This window comes from Canis lupus, chromosome 5 (genome assembly GCF_003254725.2).
Source record: "Canis lupus dingo isolate Sandy chromosome 5, ASM325472v2, whole genome shotgun sequence".
NCBI classification, from domain to species: Eukaryota; Metazoa; Chordata; class Mammalia; order Carnivora; family Canidae; genus Canis; species Canis lupus.
This window is the reverse complement of record NC_064247.1, coordinates 18049701-18072171: the sequence shown is the minus strand read 5'-3', so window position 1 is coordinate 18072171 and position 22471 is coordinate 18049701. Positions and strand designations below refer to the sequence as shown.

Below are 22471 nucleotides of genomic sequence, written 5' to 3'. Positions count from 1 at the left end.
ACTGTGGAAAGGTAAGTGGTTGAACACTGGGGAGAAAAGCATTGTCAGGAACCACTAAGTAATTAAGTTAATGAGCTCAGGTCCCTATTATGCATCAACATAGTCACTTTTCTTTCTCATCCCCAGTAAATTATTTCTTCTATGAATGTAAAAAGTTCACACACACAAAGTAATTGCCCTGCCCTTCAACTTCAAAGGACATGCCTCACTATAATTGATACAAGTGAGCCTTACTAATTTCCAAGAAACATGAGCAGGGTAGACAAGTGAGTAGTCAGAGTCAAGAGTATAAGACTACAGTATGATCATGCGGCAAGTGTTCATTCCCCACTCATCTATGAAAGATTTGTTTTAAGTGCCTCCCAGGTACTCTGCTGGATGCCATGGATATGGTAGCAAACGCAGGGTACATGGGTACATAATTCCTGTGCTTAGGAACTATTATCATTGGGCTTCCTGGAGCCAGCTTGTATGACAGACACAGCACCAGGGGAAGAGAACAGTCATAAAAACAGCCATCTAGCAGTCATCCACAAACCCTGCCAGAAGTGCTAAAATACAGACTGTAAGCAGGGTTTCCTTTCAGTGCTGAAATACAGACTGTAAGGAGGCAAAGTGACCAGACAGAAACAAATAATGCTCAAGCTAAATCAATTTTGCCCGTGACATATTGGCATCCAGAACAAATGGTCACTTTGAGTGAAAACTTGTTTCGTAAATTAGGGGAGGAAGTTCACAAAACATTAAAAAATTCCAACCAAGCAACTGGGATGTAACTTGTGACCAGGTTCTGAGCGGACACGTGAAACAGTTTAATTTTGGTTCAGCTCTCAGCAGTGCCGGGCATCTGCAAGAGAAACAGATGCCCTGAATCATTTTAGAATGCGTTCCTGTCAGAAATGTCCTTTGTGACACTCAAATCAATTTCCTCCGCCCTTACTAACTGTTCCACCAAAAGAAAAAGGGGGGAGGAGGAGGGAAGGAAAAAAAAGATTCTTTTAATCGAGTGTCTTCCCACTGAGGCAAAATTAAACCCAAACCTATTAAACAGTCCAAATTTATGTTCAATTTTTATAATTAGTGTTGCTTTGATAGAAAGCACGGTGACAGGACGGGATGGGACACGATCCATTTTCATTGTAGAGAAGCCTCAAGTTTTTGACTTGTCCTGGGGAAAGGAGGAAAACCCGTAAGAGCAGTAAAGGGGGTTGGGTGGGGGAGTGAGACTCTGTCATCTAAACTAGCTCAGAAAAGTACATGGAAAGGGATTCTCTTTTACTTGGGAATTTCAACTACCTACCCAAACTCAAAATCAGTCTTCACTCCCCTCTCCTTGCAGACTGTCAAACTCACATGGTCACCTCTCCTTGGGGTCTGCAGTGCCTCTCTGAATACACTTTATGAGACAAGGGCCTGGAGAGTTGGCTTGGAAATTCAATTAAACTCAAGTCTCATATGTTTAGCCAAAAGAATAAATAATCAATCAAAACGCCACCAAACAAAAATGGAACACATACTGAATGTCTAAATACTGCAGTGTGTCACCTCTTTCCCTACCTTGAGCCACACTAATTAAAGACAATTCTTTTTTTTTTCTTTCCTATTTTAGTTCTCTTGACCTATCATAAAAGCCTACACTCCAGCTAAAAAGAGAAGAAGTAATAATACAATACCATGCAACTTTCATTAGGTTGGAGGATGCTTTCTAGCACACATCTCCTTACCTGCTTCCCAATGTTTATATAATGCAAAGCCATTAAAGGTCCCCCTGCACTTAGGCATTCTATGAAGAGAAAGCCTGTAAAGTCACATCTCACCAGAATCCAAATAATTTTGCCAACTATGGCCATGCCCAGAATAAACTTAATCTTCTAAGGGAAGCTGTCATACATTGGACTGAGATAGATATACATATAAATGTTCAAATATGTAAGATTTTCCAAGTTATTTGGCTTTTAGGGACTCATCTCCACCATTTGAGGCCAGCAAGCTAACTTGTATCCTTGAATATCTGATCACAATGAAATTCGCTAGAAAAACCTCCACAGTAACTTATCTCTGGATAATGAGAAAGGGAGTCCATCTTGGAAGAGTCCATGACTCCATAGATAAAGGAGGCACCCCAACATCAGAACAAGGCTGTTGTTCACACCTGAGCCAGTTGACGCTTTACATTCTCTTCAACAGCCAAGGAAGGGAGAAGGAAGAGGGAGAGGTTTGGACCATGGTGTGTCCTAGTTCTGAGACAGAATGCCCATTCCTTCAATCTGGCACCTCCTCTTGCTATAAAGCCAAGAGGAGACGTGCATCATAAGGAGCATTAAGCAAATGCAGAGGATCTTACCCAGACACATATAACAACAAACTCACCCTGCAATGGTAGTGCTGCCCTGAATGGCCATTTTGAGTTGAAACCTAGAAAACTGTTATGTCCCTTTGGTGACCCTGGAGGTCATATCGGGTTGACCCTGATAGAATGACACAAACTCCAGAATCTATCCTTAAGGTCCCTAAGAGAAGATTTAGCATATTGGACATGGAAAAAAGTCATACTGGGCATGGAGAGAATCCTTGGAAATGTTCTGCTAACATCGTTTACAAGAACAAAACTGACGATATGTCAAGATAAAGCGAGAGAAAATGCCACATGCTACACTAACTTCCCAGACAGCAAAGTTAATGAGTTGCAGATCACGAGCACCTCAATGTAAAACCACAGTGTGTGCATGTTATGAAATTACTCTACAAAAGATTACTTAAGCAAATTTACAATGAAAAACAACATCAAAACACCAAGGAAGTGGAATGAATATAAATACGAAGCACACTTAAACACCTAGGATGTCTTATTTTAAGAAGGAAAAAAAAAAAAAAAGATCTTCAACCTTCAACAATGACTTTTTCAAACTACAAAGCAAGATCAAATACACATCCAGATTGTCTTTGTAACAATATATATTTTACACAAGCAAATAAGCCCAACCACAGAAAATTGATCTTCAATTGCCCTGCAGCCAAGCAGACAGCGTGCAAAAATCCATCCGTGGGCACTCTTCAAAGGGTCCAAGTGAAAACACAACACCTGGAGATGAACAAGAAAAATTTAAATGGGGCCTGTGGGTCTCCAAAGAGCAGTTTTTAACTGGCCCATAAGCTAATAAGAGCGGATATAAACTGTGAACAACCAATGCCCTATCAGGAGGAACATTTATCACACTAACACGCCCGTAAAGTGGAGAGGGCTCATCCACATGCTCTCTGCAGTTTCTATTAGAATGTTAATTGTTCAAACTGAAGAAAAGGAGACATAAGGAATGGCTTTTCCCATCATGTGTTAAGTTGATTTTTGTTCCTCTGACCAGCTCCCAAGGGGCAGGAGGCTAATGACTATTCTTCATCATCAACTGCAAAGGATATTTACATCCATCCTGTAACCATGACAGCTGTGTCACTAATTCCCTAACTGCCTCCACAACGTGAACCAATCATCTGGCATGAAGCTGCAAGATGGAGTGCCCTGCAGTCATTATTCACCAAGCACTTTCATTAACAAACTGCCCTTAATTACAGCGGTAATTGCAAAATTATTTCATAGCAGCAATTATTTTTCTCAGCCAATCCAGGCTATTTAAGTAGGACATTGCCTATGAAAATGGCAAAAGGCCAAGTAATCTATGACCAAAGATATGTTTTAATTGTACTACAAACTTAGTTTCAAAATATTGCATCAGAGGGCTTTGAAATTATATTACACATCCCATTACGTACTCCATACACACACTCCCACAAATAAAGCTAGGCTTCTCTACTTCTTCAATTTGAAAGCAAAATGCATTTGTAACATACACATTAAGTACCTAAACTAATACTATTGTCTAGCAAAATAAAAATAGTGAGTTTCTAGATCTACACCTGTATTTTGAGACTTGCCAAACACACTAACCCATCTATTAGACATCAACTCCAACCCACATCCCACACCCACCTACGAGATAAGAAGTGCTGGTATACCTATCTACTCGTTGGCTTCATAAAGCAAGTCATAAAGAAGTTTCCAGCAATCACACCTTGATTTTTGGATTATAGGCTGAAATACATCTATGCTTATTAGTTTCCTCATGTTTCAACTTGAGAATTCTTCAACATTTATCCTGAAGATGAAACTATAGTCACAATGTCCTATTTGGGGTTTTCAGAGAAGTCAGAGAACAAGAAATATGTGGAGATGAGGGAGATGTGGTTGAGTCAAAATAAAGCTGTGAACACCACAGTCCGACTACAGGAACACTTGAATACTATTCTAAGGAGTTTGGATATGATCTGGTAGATGGTAAAGGTCTGTTGAAGGCAAGGGATCAAGACAGCGTGAGTTCAAAGAGCAGCAATGAACCTGGAACAACAAGGTAGGGAAATCCACTGTTTTCCAGGTAGAATCTGACTTGGTGATTGTTGGGTACAGACAATAATAAAGCTATTCAGAGACTGCTCTGAGGTTTCCAGCCTGGAAGAAGACACAGATGGTGCTAGAGAATGCAATAAAGATCAGTAATACATTTGAACATTTTAAGCTTTAGGTATCTATAGGATATCGACCTAGAGATATTCAAGGAAGTAGCTAGAAAGCATAATTAACATTTACTGCTTATTATACGCTAGGCACAGTGCTAAATGCATTAGATATATAAGCTCACTTGATACTCAAAACAGTGAGATCTATGGATTAGATCCTATTTTTACAACCATTTTTAAAGACAAGGAAGCTGAGGCTCAACGGTATTAAATTGCTCAAGGTCACGATGGCAGAAAATGCTAGATGCTTAGCAAATATTCACTCTTCCCTTTGCCCTTGGTAACAGAACGCTTCTTTTTTAACTGTCCAGGGTAAAGATAACATTTCCTACCTTCCTCACATCTAGGTCATGCGCTGTAAGTGGAAGTGTCATGTGGGATGAGGGGGAATAAAACAACACAAACAACAACAACTTGTGCTGCTGGGAGGAGCTCTTGTCTTTCCTGGTGTCCAAGAGGCAGCCATACCATCTGGAACTCCAGCAATCACCTCCCACCCTGACCTCCTGACTTCCGGGGCAGAAGTCACCAACTGGGGATGGTGAAGGAGAAAGAGAGAAGGAAGCGGAGTTCCTCAAGATTTGGATGTAGACTCTGAATTGTCTGCCAGACTCTGTGACTTCTTGTAGGTGACAAACTAGTGTTTAAACCACTATTTTGGGGGTCTCTTTGTGAGTCAAATGGAAATTCCGAAATGAATTTGAAGGCACTTCATCCTGATTCTAATTCCTATGCTCAAAACAAAGGGCTAAATGAATCAGGAGAGACTAAGACTGCAAGTACAGATTGTGAATTACCAGCGCATGCTCATCTTGGCAGATACTGTTATTTTCTCTAACACAAAACTTGCAAAATACTCAGGCTCAGTGCAAAAGGAAAGTTATAGCATCAAATAAACAATGTAATGATAGGAAATTAACACATTACCAAGTTTAGGGAAGTAAAATCAGTAATTCTAACATACCTAAAATCATCAGGCATGAGGTTATCTTCCTGTGGAGGTCTTATTTGGGGGTCCTGTAGGCTATTTTTATTAAACAGAGCTACAAAAGTAATGGCAAGTTACCTACATACTGAATAAATGAGAAATAACCTAGTTCCTTCTTTCCTGAATTTTAATTAGATGAATGTCAAGTTCTGTAAAGAAACAAAATACAGATGATTTCGCAATAAAGTAGGTTTCCATATAAAAATAATCTGCAACTTCTTCTTTCAAAATCATTAATAATTTATAGGCTACAATCAGTTGTAATGTTAGATTTTCTAGGCAGGTAAATGTTTATAGATATTTCCCTATATTACACACTAGTGAATATTAACTGAAAGGTTAATAATCTGTTGATCCTACAAGAAGAACTACAAAATTAGCATTTGTGCCTTCCCCAAGTAGAACATCCAAAAGGATGATGCAATTAGGGGGCTCTGTGATGACAACACCCTTAACAGTCAGAGGAAATTGTTTCTTTACATCACTGAGGAAGAAATTTGACATAAACTACAGACCTTTCCAAAGAGAAATTATAGTCTCTTGTTAAAATATTATTTTTGAGGTTCATTATTTAACTAGAATTCCAAATCTTGTCTTTGTAGCAAGGAGATGAGATAAATGGATTATTCTATCTCAAGCAATATTTTAAAATATCCACATAGTTCATACTTTTAACAACATTATGGCCAGTAAGTGAATGTATTTCATCTTGATGATTTCATATATTGCATTAATGCGAAAAATCGAGGCATATTATCTTAGGATCTAAAATATTGTGTAATTACAAGTTTTATGCCAGCTTTCAAGTAATTCCATTTTTCAAAGATAGTAAAGGGAGAAGAATCTGAGCTAGATAGCCTCTCCCTTAACAATGAGAGAAAGTAATTCAACTTAACAATTTTGGTGTTCTCCCTGAAATGCTGTGTGGTGATGGTGAGCAGCACTGGATTAATTCCATATTCTCTCTGCTTGTATATGTTTTTAACATCCTCTGGAGTCAATATGCTAACAGTAAGCACATAGTATCTGGAGAAAAATGCCTACTGTTGGACACTCTCTAGGTTCTCCCTAGTGACTAAAAGCAAACATAATAAAACAATCTGCCATAAATTGCATGCTTCTCCATTTACCTATTCTTCTCCGAGCACTTTAAAACATGCAAATCATATTCCAGTGCATGCTTAATGTTTGACCCAGATTACACAAAAGAATACCAGGGCAATAAAAATCTTCATGTGCTCTACTTGCAATGTTGGAGAGTAAAGATAGGCAGTAAACTACTACAACCATAATGTCATGGATTCTTCTTCCTAATACCCTAGTTCCAATAGCTGCTAACTACTAGAACTTCCTGAGGTATTCAGGTTCTATTGTAAATTGTCCTCCAAGACTTAACCTAACTACATTAACACCACGTGTTTGTCTTCCTAGTAATTTTGCAACAGTGGTATGACACTCCAGGCAAAGCATTCCATAGGGTTAGAGCACTGCTTGAGGGAACCAGAGGAATGCAATCATCACCCACAAATGCACCATCTGCTGTGGCTTACTGCTTAATTAAACTAAAACTGGTAGGTTCTTAATTCTCACAGCTCATAAAAATAAAGGTCACAACAGAGTATTAGCATCATGCATCATCCACATAACATACAGTTGCTAAAGTATATTTTGCCAACCTATCACTCAAAAAAGAAATACACCATCTAGCTGATGCCAAAGCATGGCAAGATTCTATCACTCTGATATCAGATCAGCTGAACTGTCAGCCTGAGTGAACAGAAGGTGTAGCTTTTGGTCTTTGTTCTTTACCTCTCTCCTATAGCATTTGCCAAGAAAATTCTTCCCTATATATTCTAAGACCACTCATGAGTTTGTTTGATCAATCATGCACTCATTTTTGTCAAACATTTATCAAGGGCTTCCAAATGCAACACATTGTATTTAGTACTTTGAAAGATGCAAAGACAAATGAGACATAAATTCTAAGAATGTGCAGTTCTTAGTACCTTATTATTTTTTTAATAATATGAATAATAGGGCAGCCCAGATGGCTCAGCAATTTAGTGCCACCTTCAGCCCCAGGTGTGATCCTGGAGACTGGGGATCGAATCCCATGTTAGGCTCCCTGCATGGAATGGAGCCTGCTTCTCTCTCTGCCTGTGTCTGTGCCTCTCTCTCTCTCTCTCTCTCTCTCTGTCTCTCATGAGTGAATAAATAAAATCTTTTAAAAATATATGAATAATATTTTATTGTATGGACATACCACATTATCAGTTGATGGACATCTGAGTTATTTCCATTTTCTTATTATTATGAATAATAATAATAAACATTCATGTACATGTCTGGGTGTGGATTTAATTCTCTCTTGTATATAGCCAGGAGTGGAACTATTTACTGGATCATATCTAACTTTCTGTTTAACTTCTGGAGAAAGTGCCAAGCTACACCATTTTACATTACTTGGTTGGACTATTTTACCTTACCACAAGCAATGGACAAAGATTCCAACTTTTCCACATCTTTGTTGACACATATTAGTATCTGTTTTTGACTTTAGTCATCTGAGTAGATGTGAAACAGTATCTCGCTGTGGTTTTTGATTTGCACTTCTCTTGTCACTAATAAAGTTGAGCATCTTGTCAAGTACTTATTGTCCATCTGGAGAGATGTACTATATGTTCTGAGCAACTTTTAATCAGCCACTTGGAAGAAATAGATGAAGTGCTATATCTGCAACATTCCAGCATGTATGTGTGACATTTCCTGAACCACTAATATATTTTCTCTTTCTAAAGTCTCTTTGAGGTTTAAATAAAAAACTAGCACAAATGTCCAAAAACAGACAAGTCTTGAGATTCTACAGCATAATTTTCCTGGGGAGTGGGGTGAGGTGGTGAGAGAGGAGGTAGTTATGTGGTGGGGGTTTTGTTGCTTTTTGAAGGGAAGAGAATCCGTTGGGTCACAATGGATTTTGGTCTGGGATATGCAAGTTGGTGTTCCAGGACAGGGAGTGGGAAGTCATGCAAAGAACCCATCAAAACAGGGGATCCATGAGTGGTTCAGCAGTTTAGCACTTGCCTTTGGCCCAGGGCGTGATCCTGGAGTCCCAGAATTGAGTCCCACATCAGGCTCCCTGCATGGAGCCTGCTTCTTCCTCTGCCTGTGTCTCTGCCTCTCAATCTCTCTCTCTCTCTCATGAATAAATAAAATCTTTAAAATAAATAAATAAAATCTTAAAAAAAAAAAAAGAACCCAGCAGAACGCACAAAACACAGAGCTCAGAAGGTCAGGATTAGAGATGTCACAGGAGAAGAAAGAGCTGCAGTCAGTTCATAAGGCAAAGAGAAAAGCTCTACATTGTTCTTAACACCTTTCAAGCTAATTCATTCTAGTTTGAAACAATGGAGAACTTAATTCAGTGATACAGTTATGAGCTGATGAATGAAAATAACTCATCCTCCTTACTGTATAAGTACAAGATCACATGTCTCCTCTCAGGCTTCTCTGAACCGAATCACACATCCTAAGCTTTCTTTGCTCTGTGTGGGTTTTTAAACTTCCTAACATTAATCTTCAAATAAGCAAATAAAAACAAAACAAGCGAACATCAACAACAGACATGGTGATTGGGATGCCACGTTCTTAACAAGAAACAAAAGGTGGCAGAACAGTAAAGGATTGGAAGCACCTGTAGAGATGATATACTTAGGGCCCTCACTGGGTAAACGCTGTTCTCTCTGGTTGGTGCCTCCGTGGAGAAGGTAAGTGACAGCACAAATACAGAGAGACCTTACAAACAAACAGTTAAGGGTGAGGATTTCCTGCCCAACAGCTAGTACAGATGTAACCTTCTTCCCTACAGCGTTTAGTGTCATTTCGTGGCCAAGAAGGCCAATAAATATTACATGACGGTCAAGTGATAGAATTTATAAAAACTAAAGATGAGAGATGACCAATGGAGGGACCCAGGTGCTATGGAGAGGCGGTCTGGGTTTCTGTGCTTCCTGCTTCCTGTAGGTGGCGCCAAACTCCTTGAAGAGGAAACAGCAGCGTTAAAAAGGCTTTAGATTGAAGCTAAAGAATTTGCTTGTGAGTTGGCAATTTCTCTTTCGAGGCAGCTTTCGTCACTGGTATTGGCAAGCTTTAAATTTCAGAAGTGATTCACCTGCACCACGTTATTTATGAGCTGCTTTTCTTCCCCTCTAAGTGCCCAGCCTCACATTAACAGTGTGACCAGCTTCACTGCACAGCTCAACTGTGTCCATCACTTAAATGGAAGGTTCGTTACAGCATCTATTAAAAGGATTTTCAAAGGTAAAATAGCATTTTAAGGTCATTTAGGATCCCTTAAGCTAAGATCTACAGGAAGAACTGTTACAGAACTGCTGTTTACAACCATCAACCAGAAAGAACGTGGTTGCTGGTGCCCACGATAGCCACAGGTAACTTCGATTACCTTCTTAGGTCTCTCACAGCCATATATGCTCCATATCTCTTGGGCCTTTCGGCAAAAGAGGGTCACTTCCAGAAACACATTTCAGATGTGCATCTCCAGGTGGCCCTGCTCTGGGAGGCAGCCTCAGATCAGATCAGAGTTCTCCATAAGGGTCCAGGCCCAAAAGAGGCTGGGGGTGGGGGTGGTGGAGACAGGTGGGTTGGTCAAATTGGAATTAAAGGAGGATGAATGGGAGGGTGTGTGTCTCTTAAGGAAGACATGAGCAAGTGAGAATTTGATATTTTGTCCCGGGTTTTCATGAGCATTCTCTAGACTCAGTTTTTATAACAAACAAACATTTCCTGCCAACCTCCTAAAATTTTTAAACAACGGCAGCCAAGACTGACTTTCATTCGGCACAATTACATAAGACCAAGCAGTGCATTGCTCTCATTTTTGGAGCTTTGTTTTAAGCTCCCTCATTAATCTTTCAGTCTTTTCCCATCTCTGCTTGACTATAACTGCCCTGAATTTATCCAAGCCTGCAGTATGCCAGGCTCACTGGTGTCTAAATCACCGAGAGCTGAATACACATTCTACTCATGGGACTCCACACTTCCATCAGAAAGAACCAATCACAGCTTAGAAGAGGTAAACCTCTTTTTAATTGTATTCTATGATACTAACAGACATTCATTACACATGGACCTTAAAACAAGATTTGCTCTTGGCTGCTCATAATTGTATTTCTACAGCAGTTTAAACCGTTGGCACCTGCAATTGCTAGCAGGCCTGAGCTAAGAATTTCTATTATCCCAGTTTTAAGGGTTACATTTAAAATAAAACTCAGAGGGGCAAAACATTACATACACACATATTTACACAAATTAAATACTATGCACAAGTCAATACCTTCTGCACACAAACTACATTAAACTCAATTAGCCCTAAGCAAAACTATAGGAAGCAGGTTTTCTGTGAACCAACAGAGCTGTTTTGTATAATAAAGAATATAAAAGTTGCTAGTTTACAGAGTTCTGCAAAACTGTCAATAAACGTTTTTAAAAGGTCATTATCAATACTTATTTCTAAATTAATTAATGTAAATGAAATTAACCTAAAGCAATCCAACACAAGGAATTTATATACAAATAACCCATGACTTCTGGCTTGTAATAAAAAAGTGCTTTTGAAGCATGTATATGGTGTCTGAGACTTTTCCAGAAGGATATTCCTGACTCTGAGCCACGAAATAGTCACCAAAGTAAAGTACAATGTCCTTCTTGTTATGGTTTCCTACTTGATTATGACCAAAATTAAATTATACAAATATTTCACTAAATATCTTCTCAAACCTTATAAATATTAATATGAACTCAATCTCCTATGTGCTCAGCATTTAAAAATCCATTTAAAAATCTTGGAAACTAATTTAAGATTTCCATCTAGAATACAAATTAGCAAGTCCTCTTCCTAGCTCTGTTTTGCTCAGCACCCATATCTGCACATTTAGTGCTGAATGTCAGTCAGTAGCACTTAAAGATGATGAATATTAAAAGCATGCTTCTGCCTGCTAACGTATTAGAACTTGGCAACCACTGCATTTGTCATAAGCTGTGTTTTCAGTGAACAAACTACTGCTTTTAAAACACCAAAGCATTCTGTAAATTCCCAAATTGTGAAAAGGGTACACAGAGGGTGAAATTTTATTATTAAATGCATCAGCTGAGAGGAATGCATAAAATTAAAATCTTTTTTTAAAACTTACCACCCTACAGTACCACTTGGCTATACTTCCTAAAACATTTGCTTCAGGACTGCATCTGAACAATGAATAATAATGCCTGCAAGTATTAATTGAACAGGCATTCTGTGCGGGCACCGAGCTAAGCATTTTACATACATACACCGCTGTTTTTATATACATGCTATCCTCTCTACACACCATCTTTGTATACGTACAGTGTTATTTGCATACACGCATGCTATATTTACATACACAAAGCATCGCATTTTCTACCCCATGAGGTAAGATGTTGTTATCTCCAGGGAGGCTAGACGACTGACTTATTTTTTAAAAGTATTGCTAAATTTGCCAAGTCACAGAATGTTAACATAAAAAACAGTGTTCATTAGTGTTTACCTCATGATTTTCAATAAAAATTAAGGTCTTAAGGGTTAAAAATTCCAATATGGAATTAAAGCAACAAGAAATAAGAATAATAATTTCAAATGCAAAGAAAGGAGGATGTAGGTTTTTAGTTGGGGGTGGGGAGCGATAAGAAATGAGAATGCATTTTTGTTTTGAGGTGTGGGGTGGGGAATAAATTTATCCCAAAGAAAGGCTAATTATTTCAAAACGGGAAAGAGAAAAAAAACATGGGACAAAATCTGAATGTAAAAAATAAAGTTGTAGGTTTGTGGAAAAGGCATCCTTGGAAAGGAATTTTAATGTGTAGTCAAGCTAGCTAAGATTAGACTAAATCTAATTAAGTTAAATGAATTTTAATATCAAAAATAAGCTGGTGTAAAATTAGAATGTGGTTTTCTGTTAAAATTTAGGACAAATTTTCTTGAACCATTGGTCTGCTCTTGATAAGAGATTATAAAAGGTTTTTCTTTACCTTTTAAAGTAACCTGCCTATAAAACAAAGAATTTATGTCTTGCCAAAATGATTCCTTCTGTCTTTATCAGGTCTTTAATTACTTAAGAAAAAAAAAAAAAAACCTGAGTCTTCTTTATTAAAAGTGCTAACTTTTTTGTTTGTTCTGCTTTTTAAACAACTGTTTACCTTTATTTGCCTGCAAAGTCTCTGTCACTGTGGTTATTAAAGAGATAACTAAGTATTGTTTCACAATAACCTATGATCCTATCTGACCAAGTATTTTAACTTCTTTGATGTTTTTGGCTAAGTTCTCAAAACTAAATTCTAAATAGTCTTTTTGACCTTAAACTAACTTTGGGATGTTCCAGAGGGTCCCCAAAACATCCCAAAAGATGTGTTCTCTCTCGCTCTTTCTCTCCTTAAAAAAAGATCTTAAACCAAATTAGGCTTTTTTGAGGAGTTCAATTATACGGGAAATATTATCAGATGAAAAGTAATACTAAGACTTCATCATGTTGTATTGAGGTATATGTTATAAATATTCTACAAATTGTATGAAATTCCTAGAAATCTAATATGTCCTGCTATAATATTATCAGTCACAATTCTGGTTATTATCTCAAAATGTTATGTGTTGCAGAAATAAACAAATTTCCTTGTCAACTGCATTGTAATGAACTCCCATCAGATCTTTAATCATGGCCATTTTTAAGACTTTTGTCATTCACACATAGTTATTGTTCTCCTCGGATGCTTCTGTAAGATTGTTTCCAAAAGTGCTCTATCTTCCACCAGACTCATGGAAAGTACTACAGAATACAGGTCCCTGATAATTTTAAATTCAAAAACAAACAATCCCCCCCAAACTGGGTAAGAATTTTCTGAACTAATGGGAAACTAGATTCAAGCAAAAGAAATATTAATTAGAGGATGATTATATAATTTTTTATGATTTTTTAAGACATGGATTTTTCCAGAGTTAAAGAAGCCTTTCTTCCTCTTCTCTCTTAAGCTACCTAGGACTTAGAACAATTTGATAAAATACACCTTTGTGAACAAAGACAAAGCCTTTATCTTCTTCTCTCTACATGATCCCTCTGGAATTCAGAAACTCAGTGAGTATTCTAATTTTCATGGCAATATTGGTATTTACATAAGTTAACTAAGAATCTGTTCTCCTTGTAACAGGATGCAATTGGAAATACTGCTTATATTAGCAAGGCTTTGACTAGAATGTAATATCTAGAGATATATAAAGACTCAGATATGACCAGACAGCTTTAAGGAACTCAGGTTGACTTAATGGAGCCAAAAAAGTCCCTTGGAGAAATAGGCCCTGTACTGTATATACAGAGTTCCCAGCAGCATTACCAGGTGAGTAAGGATGCTCACTTCCTGGCAGGCATAAGGATCTCAGGATATAACAGAGGCCTTGAGAAAAACAATTAGCTCAAATATGTAAGTACTGCAGGTGAAGTCTGAAGGCTAGAATGTGACATGGCTGGCTCCTAGGCTTAAGAGGCTTTGACAAGTCCAATCAAAGATTCCTTATAAAAAGTTCCAATGAAGCAGATTAAAAGATTCTATATGGGGGCCCTGGGTGGCTCAGTCAGTTAAGCATCTGCCTTTGGATCAGGTCATGATCCCAGGGTCCTGGAACTGAGCCCCTGCATTGGGCTCCCTGCTCAGTGGGGAGCCTGCTTCTCCCTCTGCCCCTCCCCCTGCTCATTTATATGCCCCCTCTTTCTCATAAATAAATAAATCTTTTTTTAAAGGTGCCTGTGACTCAGTGGACTGGTTAAACATCTGCCTTTGGCTCAGATCGTGATCTCAGGGTCCTGGGATCAAGCACTCATCAAGCTTGCTGCTTAGCAGGTTGTCTGCTTCTCCCTCTCTTTCTTGATTACTCTCTATCTCTGTTATTATCTCTCTATCTCAAATAAATAAATAAATCTTCAAAAATAAATAAATAAAAGATTCTGTATGGTCAATCATTACCTTTGCTGTTTATTGAGACTAGACTTATTTTGCAAACAAATTTGTCTTACTCTGATTACCTCTGGTGAAAATGTGGGTAACTGTATGAAGCTAAAATCTGTAACATACCTGTGTAGATATCAAATTTTAGTCCTGTTCGTTGTCTTGCAGTTTGTGTTTTCCACCTGTGAGTTGAACTAGAACCCGAATTTTTCTAGTTTTGTCTACTAACTTGTGACATCACTACAAACAAACACTTCCAGTTTTTCTTCCACCTTTCTGACCTTGGAATCACTGAAAACTAAAACTGTCTTTTTTCTGAAGCCATGAAGGGTGAAGCTGAACTTAATATAAACATGAAAATCACAACGGTTCATATATGTCTTCATGCCTGTTGCTAAATACACCACGCAGAAAGTTCATGAGAGGCATTCAAACTACAAACCAGGAAAATCTGTCCAATTACCTCCACCTGCCCTCACTCTGAAGATGCTTTGAGTCTGACATCTATAAATTTTCTCCAGTGGCTACCTTCAGGACTCAAACTGGTTTATAGTTTGCTCTAATCATGACCCACCCTTTTTCTTTTGTTTCTCTAGAAGTGCCTCTTATTAAACACCTGAGTGTTTATGTAATATAGACCTAACTTTGGGAGCCTACCTGGATCACTGCCTCCTAAAATGAGTCACAACTGTTCTCAGGACTAAGAGAGAAATTCAGTGACATACGAAGCACTCTGCTACTCAGCTGCTAACCTGATTCTGCTTGCTATAGTCATTGGCTCAGCTTTTAATATATGAAACTTCCAGGAAGTTTCAGACAGAAGTGATGGGGTTCAGGGCAGGCTGCCCCAAGATATGCCACTCCGGCATACTGATTATTTTATATTTAAGCTACTTAAACAGCCAGTGCACACAAAGGACATTCTGACCCTCCCTCTGTCCTCCTGAAAGCAGAAAATAAAGCTTGTGTACGAAAGGTACCCTCCCTGTATAGGAAGGAAAAAGATACCCTTATCACCAGAGATAGTCAATTCAGAACTGGGAAAGCTCTAGAAATAAACCCTGTTACTTCACTAATTTACTACCCTAGGCCCAAACCTCTTGTCAATTCTTCATGAGTTCATTGTTGTTTTAATTTTTTTAAAGATTTTATTCATTTATTTGACAGAGAGAGAGAGAGCGAGAGAGAGAGCGAGCACACAAGCAGGGGGAGCAGCAGGCAAAGGGAGAGGAAGAAGCTGACTCCCCGTTGAGCAAGGAGCCATAAGTGGGGCTCAATCCCAGGACCCTGAGCTCTCCAGGCACCCCCACTGTTGTTTTGTTTAAAAGGTAGAAAAGAGCTGCTTGCTTTGATCACTTCTTGGGAGTCTTATTTCAATGAGTTCTGACATATGCAAAACTAAAATTGGTTTTTTCCCCCCTCCTATTAATCTGTCTCAGGTCAGTTTCATTATTAGGCCAAATAATGTAGAAGGGAAGAAAGGAAAAGTTTTCCTCCCCTACGAAGCATAAGCAAATGAAAGGTAGACCACGGAACTCCAACTCAGGTCTATCCTGCCAATCCCCTACACACTACTCGGCAGCCAATTTTCTGGCATATAAAACTTCCTAAAGGGTTGACATTTCCAGGACACTACTTTCTCTATTGGGTCCAGGGGCTTCATATCTACTTATTTTACACTGGCATTAAGAAAGCCTTCTCATATACAAATCCTGTTTCTGCAAGGATTCATTCATCCAGAAGACTGAACAAAACTGCACCTTTGATTAGAATATAGAAGAGATTATTAATTTAATGTAAAACGGCTTGTCAGGATCACTTGATTTAGCATATGGAAAACTAGCTAGTTTACTCTGTCAAATCTCTGCACAACATACCTGTTTCATAACCAACTGCCTGGAAGGTAGAAATTTAATGGTGATCAGAACTGGGCTCAGCAGCCAGGGTTCACAGAGCTACCTGCTACCAGCCATGTCACCAAGCCGGAATACCCTCCCCTGTGTAAAATGAAGATGTTAGGACCCAGTTCATAGATTACAGAAGAAATTAAATGAAATGATGCATATAGAGTATAGGACATGTAGTATGCAATAAATGTTAGCTGTTGTCTTTCTTGGAGTGTCAGGTTTTATCAAAATATCTTTACTACTCTCCATGGATCCTACATGGTTGTTTAATTTGTCTATTAAGAACTGTCTTACACTCAATAAGTATTTTTTCTACTCAATTTTATGCCATCAGCTCCACAGCTCTCCAAATCATTCTAAATTATCCTTCTGTTTCCCTGGGCTTAGAGAGATTCAAATTCTTTTTCAAAATTATATACTAAGATCTTCTCTGTGAGCTGATTTTTCTGGCTGCTTAATCACTTCTGTTGACCTCTGATTTTCTACCAGATTGGCCAAATCTTTCTGATATGATGACATCTAGAACAATCTGAATTAACCTTTTGAGAGGCTAAAAATTAGGACTTATTTAAATTCTGATTTCTGCCTTCCCCAGCACTTATCAACATGTTCATTACTGCAAGCTAATCTCAACACTTCCTCCATGTCGTCCTTCGTGACAGATGTTTTGTCCAGATTTCACAGTCCATTTTTTTTTATCTCCCTCTCTTATTACAAGGGAGAAACAGTGCAATTACTTCTAAAGTTGTTGTTTGTAGATGAAATTACATTTTTGAAATATATACTTAGTTAATTTTTATAGATCTTCATTCACCCCTTTGAGAAATATCTCTTTGTGACTTACTAGGTGGATCATACACTTTTGCAATAACAAAAGGATATTTAGGTGCTGGATTCTGTTGTTTGCCGAGGTCACACACAAGTTGCTTGAAAGGGATATTTAAGATTCTTAAGAGTCAAATTAATTTCATATTATTTGGAAATACATATATATTTCCATTTCCAAATTTAATCTCTGGAAAAATAAGACAAATGTGAGTCTGCAGGCAAAGGAAAGAAATATGGAACTACTGTTTTATCTATAGTTAGATGGAGTTGTTTTTTATTCTTGTTTTCTGTACTGACTTTTATAGGCATACTGTTTCTTCTACTAAACCTTTTTATACATCTGAAAACACTATGTATCTACTCTTGATGCAACCTCAAAAGATTAGTCTCCTTTTAATGAAAAATTAATAATTTAGCACTTTTACTTCCTTTTTTCTACCTACCCGTTTTCCACTTTGTTAAATAACAAAAATTCAACTGAGTAAATTTTAAAGATCTCACTGGCTTTTATTAAGCAATTCATAAATCAAGCAACATCCTATCTAGCAAGTAGAGGGGAGCTTCAAAGGGCTACAGAGAGGGAAAGGTTTTTAGAGGTAGAAAGACAGTGGGGGGAAAGAAAGGAAATTATTAGCAAAGAATCCACTATTTTAGGCAAAGTTGAACTAAAGGGGTCTATCAGTAAATTTCCTAGTGCTGACCAGGAAATTCTCGTGTTGACCAATAAAGGTTATATTTTGGGGAGATTGGAACTGTATTAGGTTAAGGTTCCAAGTCAGTAAACCAAGACATATGATGTAACCTAAGTGATGCCATTTTGGGCTGTGGTTTTCTGACAAGTTAAAGAATAACAACAGAATATTTTTTGGGTTGATATGTAATTGGAAGTTATGCCTAGAATGTCATGTGGCATATCAATAGCTAAGATCAGGAATCTTAGATCTGAAAAATGTCCCTCCAACAATTATCATATTTGGTCCATTTGTTTTGCTCTATCTTCCTCAAATATTTCACACCTAGTCTGATCTGTGTCTTTCTTGGCTTCTCAGTTACATTTAGGGCATTTTCCTGAAATTTATTTTCTATCATGGCTGGGTTTTCTTTTTCTTAAAGATTTTATTTATTTGTGAGAGACACAGAGAAAGGCAGAGATATAGGTAGAGGGAGAAGCTGGCTCCCTCTTGGGAGCCAGATGTGGAACTTGATCCCAGGACCCGAGGATCATGACCTGAGCCAAAGGAAGACGTTGCTCAACCAGTGAGCCACTCAAGTTATCCTTTGGCTGGGTTTTCTAAGTAAAGTCTTCTTTTTTATTATTTACCATGATGATTTATTTTACTTATTATAGTTTTCATTTCATTATACCTATTCTAAAATTCTCATTTACTAGATGCACCCTCTCTTTATGTATCTCATTGAGTTTACAAAGTAGAGCTTTGCTTACAGTTTGTTTCATAAAGCAAATCTGTTTATGATTTTGCTGCAGATTCCTACAACTTATTCGCTTCAGAACGTTTAATTTTTGTTTTCGTTATGCATCTATAATAGGTGGTTTGGTTTGTTTTTCACATCCTTGAGCTTGGTTTGTTGACCTTGGTCTTCAATGCTTACCATACTTGAGGTCTGCTTTATTTTTTTTTAAGATTTTATTTATTTATTCATGAGAGCCAGAGAGAGAGAGAGAGAGAGAGAGAGAGGGAGAGGCAGAGATATAGGCAGAGAGAAAAGCAGTCTCTACACAGGGAACCTGATGTGGGAATCGATCCTGGGACCCCAGGATCATGCTCTGGGCTGAAGGCAGGCGCCAAACTGCTGAGCCACCCAGGCATCCCTGAGGTTTGCTTAAAATTGCTTTACCAGTAATTGGGTCTCATTAATGATTTGACAAATCTCTTCCATGCTTACCATGTACTAGCAATTGCATAAGATGCTGGAGATTCAATGAAAAGGAACACACCACCACTCCAACTCTTCCTTATCTGTCCTTGTGGAGCTTCCTATTGGGGAAGACAAACAAAACCTACACTAATGACAAGAAAGGGGGGCGAAGGATGATTGGTAGCAGGCACAGATTCTGGTGCTTGACTTCCAAGCACCCAAGGTCACAGCCCAAGCCAGGACCTGGGTGGGAGCCAGAAGTCTGTTCAATAAGAACAGTCTCCATTCACTACCCTACACCTCATAAACAACTGAGTACATTAGGGAAGGAGTAGGTATTTGCAAAAGAAATTAGTAGCACTGGAGAGGAACAAAGGGAATGGAGGCCAGTATAAGGAGAGTAGGATTCCATCCATGACTAGAGGTAGAAAATGGGGGAAAGAAGGGTAGGGATCACATCACTTTGGGAAGGGGTTGCTGAAGAAGGGGTAATTCCTTTTTTTTTTTTTTAAGATTTATTTATTTTAGAGAGACAGCACAAGTGTGTAAGCAGGAGAGAGAGAGAGGGAGATAATCTCCAACAGACTCCAGGCTAAGTGCAGAGTCTGACGTGGGGCTTGATCTCATGACACTGAGATCAGGACCCTGAGCTCATGACCTGAGCCAACAAAACCAAGAGTCAGATGCTTAACAGACTGCGCCCACCCCCACCCCCAGGCGCCCCAAAGGGGCAACTCTTAATCTGGTTTCAACCACAGGCAAGAATAAAAACTCCTTCCAAAAAACGACAATGAGCTCAACGCCTGATGCTCATTGTAGTTCTTTCTGGGGATTTGTTTCCTTTTCAGACAATTTCATGTGTATTTTAGAGGAAATAAAGAAGACATTGTTCACAGCACTTCCAGTCACTTTGCTACATTCTTAGGAGTCGGGGGTTCAATCTCAAATGAAACTTCTCACTAACATTTTGTTCAGTTATTTACGCCCTCTAAACAATGAGCATCTTTAGGCAAAGACTTCCTAGCCCATCCAACTAAACAAAAGAGCCTCCCCTACAGCACACAGACTCTCATTTCCATTCCGAAAGCCCCGCAGGCATATCTGTGAAGCTTGCCTTCATAACACTCATTTAATTTTAAATTAAATTAAGGGCGCAAAAGGTAAACACATTGTTTAGTTTATTCCAAGTAATGTCCTAAACTTACGATTTCAATAGTTCTCCGACCAACTGATGACTCCTGCTACAATAAAGAATTCATGAACCATGGAGCCAACTGACAAAAATTAAATAAATAAATATCACTCACAGTTTAGAAGAAAAAGCATTTGCATAGTCCAGTTCCTAACTTGCAAATGGTATAAATATCTGGGGGAAATTCCCATCAAGATTTTTAGCATGTCTAGAACCTATGAGGAAAAAACTGGGTTTTCTTCCCCCCATAAAAGCACACCAAGTTAGGAAGACCCCAGATTTCTGAGTCATCCGTTGACACACGTAACAAATATTCATGTAGGCAAAGCTAGCGGAAACAATACGGTGAAATGGAAATGAAATACTGATCTGTTTTTCTTCAGCATAGTTCTAAGCTTTCCCATGGGGGGAGGGAGAAGCATTATTTGATAGGTTCCTTTATGCAACATATATTTATTGATCTGATGGCCCCAGTTTTTGTGAGGTTTTCTAACAATGTCCAACTGCCTGATAAGGGGAAGGAGGTGGGGGGGGGCGGGTAGGGGCGATAATAGGGAAGAACCTTGGCTGGAAATTACCGAAGAACACAGTAAGGAAAGCTACAGAAAATCGACATTACTAAGCCATCTTATTATTTCTGAGCTGGGCACACAGGCAGGATCCTCTCCCCCCACCACCCCCCACCAGAAAACAAGAAGAGAACAAGGGATGGCATCAAGGAGGAGAGAAAACAGCAGGCTCACGAGAAAAGAGGGGATGGGCAGGAAGAAGTTAGGACTTCAAAAAAGGAGACTAATAGAGTTTGAAATATTGAAAGTGGAGCAGATCTATTAGGTGTGGCATGTGTGTGCACAGCTGAAGTGGAATGAAGATGAAGGTCATCTTAGTTGAGGGAGGAGAACTGTGAGATCTGGTATTAGCAAAGTCATCAAAGGGATGCTATCCTTCAGGGGGGCCCTGTGTAGAATGGCAGAGGAAAATGTGAGACTCTCTTGAAGCAACCGAGACTCCTGAATTGGTACCGTGGAGGCAAGTTGGGGCTGGGATAGTGGAGAGGTACTTAAAGTTTGGTTGGCATTTACACACGCTTGGTAAAGTATCAATTTCCATTTCTAAGAATGGGGGGAGATTATAGAGTTGATAAGGGAGCACCCTTCAAGCCATCCTTGGCCTGGAGCCCCCACTGATTCGAAGGCAGATTACAGTGGTGTCTGATTTGTGCAAATTTCATGAATTTAAGGTCACACTGAAATAACGGGAGTAATCTGAGTGTGAAAAAAGTCAAGAAATATATTTGATCCCTATTTCTCTACTCAGGAATAGAGAGAATTTTTTGATAAGTGATGTTCCTTGGCCACTCTCGGATTTTCCCTGGGTTCCCTAAGACCATCACTCGAGCTCACAGAACACTGGCTGATGATATCTCCACAATTGTCTACACGAGCACTGCTAGGGAAGGCACACTTCTCCCTTCTGGGTTCTTTTGTCTGGCTTAATGATGAAGTTGACATAAAACTGATTTACAGGAGGAAATTTTAATTTCATTGCTAAGGGAAACCCAAAGACATGAGGGTTCTTCCCAAGCAATTGACGCTTCTGTGCCATCTTGAGCTAAGGACAAGGGGGCAGAGGATGGGTCTGGGCTTCAAGGAGGAGGAAGACAATTCATAGGAAGATTCGAAGAGCAATGTTTGGTAAACAAGAGCTCCTCACTGGAGCAGAGACAATGGAACACAAGAGGACTTCGCACAAACAAGCCCTGCAGCACCCCCCAGCTCCCCATACCTGGCTCTCTTCCTGCACCAGGCCCTGGGTGAAATTCTGAGAGGTAATTCAAAGTGAGGCAAGAAGCTCCTTCTGGGTTCTCTAGGTCCCCAACTGTCCAATAGCCACACATCAAAGTGGTGTACTCCAGGGTGGCCTGCCCAGAACCCCATCACTTCTTCGCTTCTCATCATGCACACAGAGCACTCACCTCACCAGTCCCGGACCAGCACACATGTCAGATTGCTTACTAGTCCTTCCCTCTGGATGCCCCACTAGTGCTTCTAAATCAACACAGCTAAAACTCAGTTTATAATGTCC

At 39.0% G+C, this 22471-nt stretch overlaps 1 protein-coding gene across 17 annotated transcripts in view; it reads right to left on the bottom strand.

Moving 5' to 3' along the window:
• The window catches only part of CADM1 (cell adhesion molecule 1), a 325518-nt gene that overhangs the window by 136001 nt on the left and 167046 nt on the right, over positions 1-22471 (bottom strand). The window contains exon 1 of one of the 17 annotated variants that reach the window (XM_049109932.1): positions 19222-19308. The exons of the other annotated variants lie outside the window; for them this stretch is intronic. Within the exon in view, the coding sequence (XP_048965889.1) occupies positions 19222-19240 (19 nt within the window). The 5' untranslated portion in view covers positions 19241-19308. Of the gene's footprint in view, positions 1-19221; positions 19309-22471 lie in introns of those variants that run through there. 17 annotated transcript variants of the gene reach the window in all.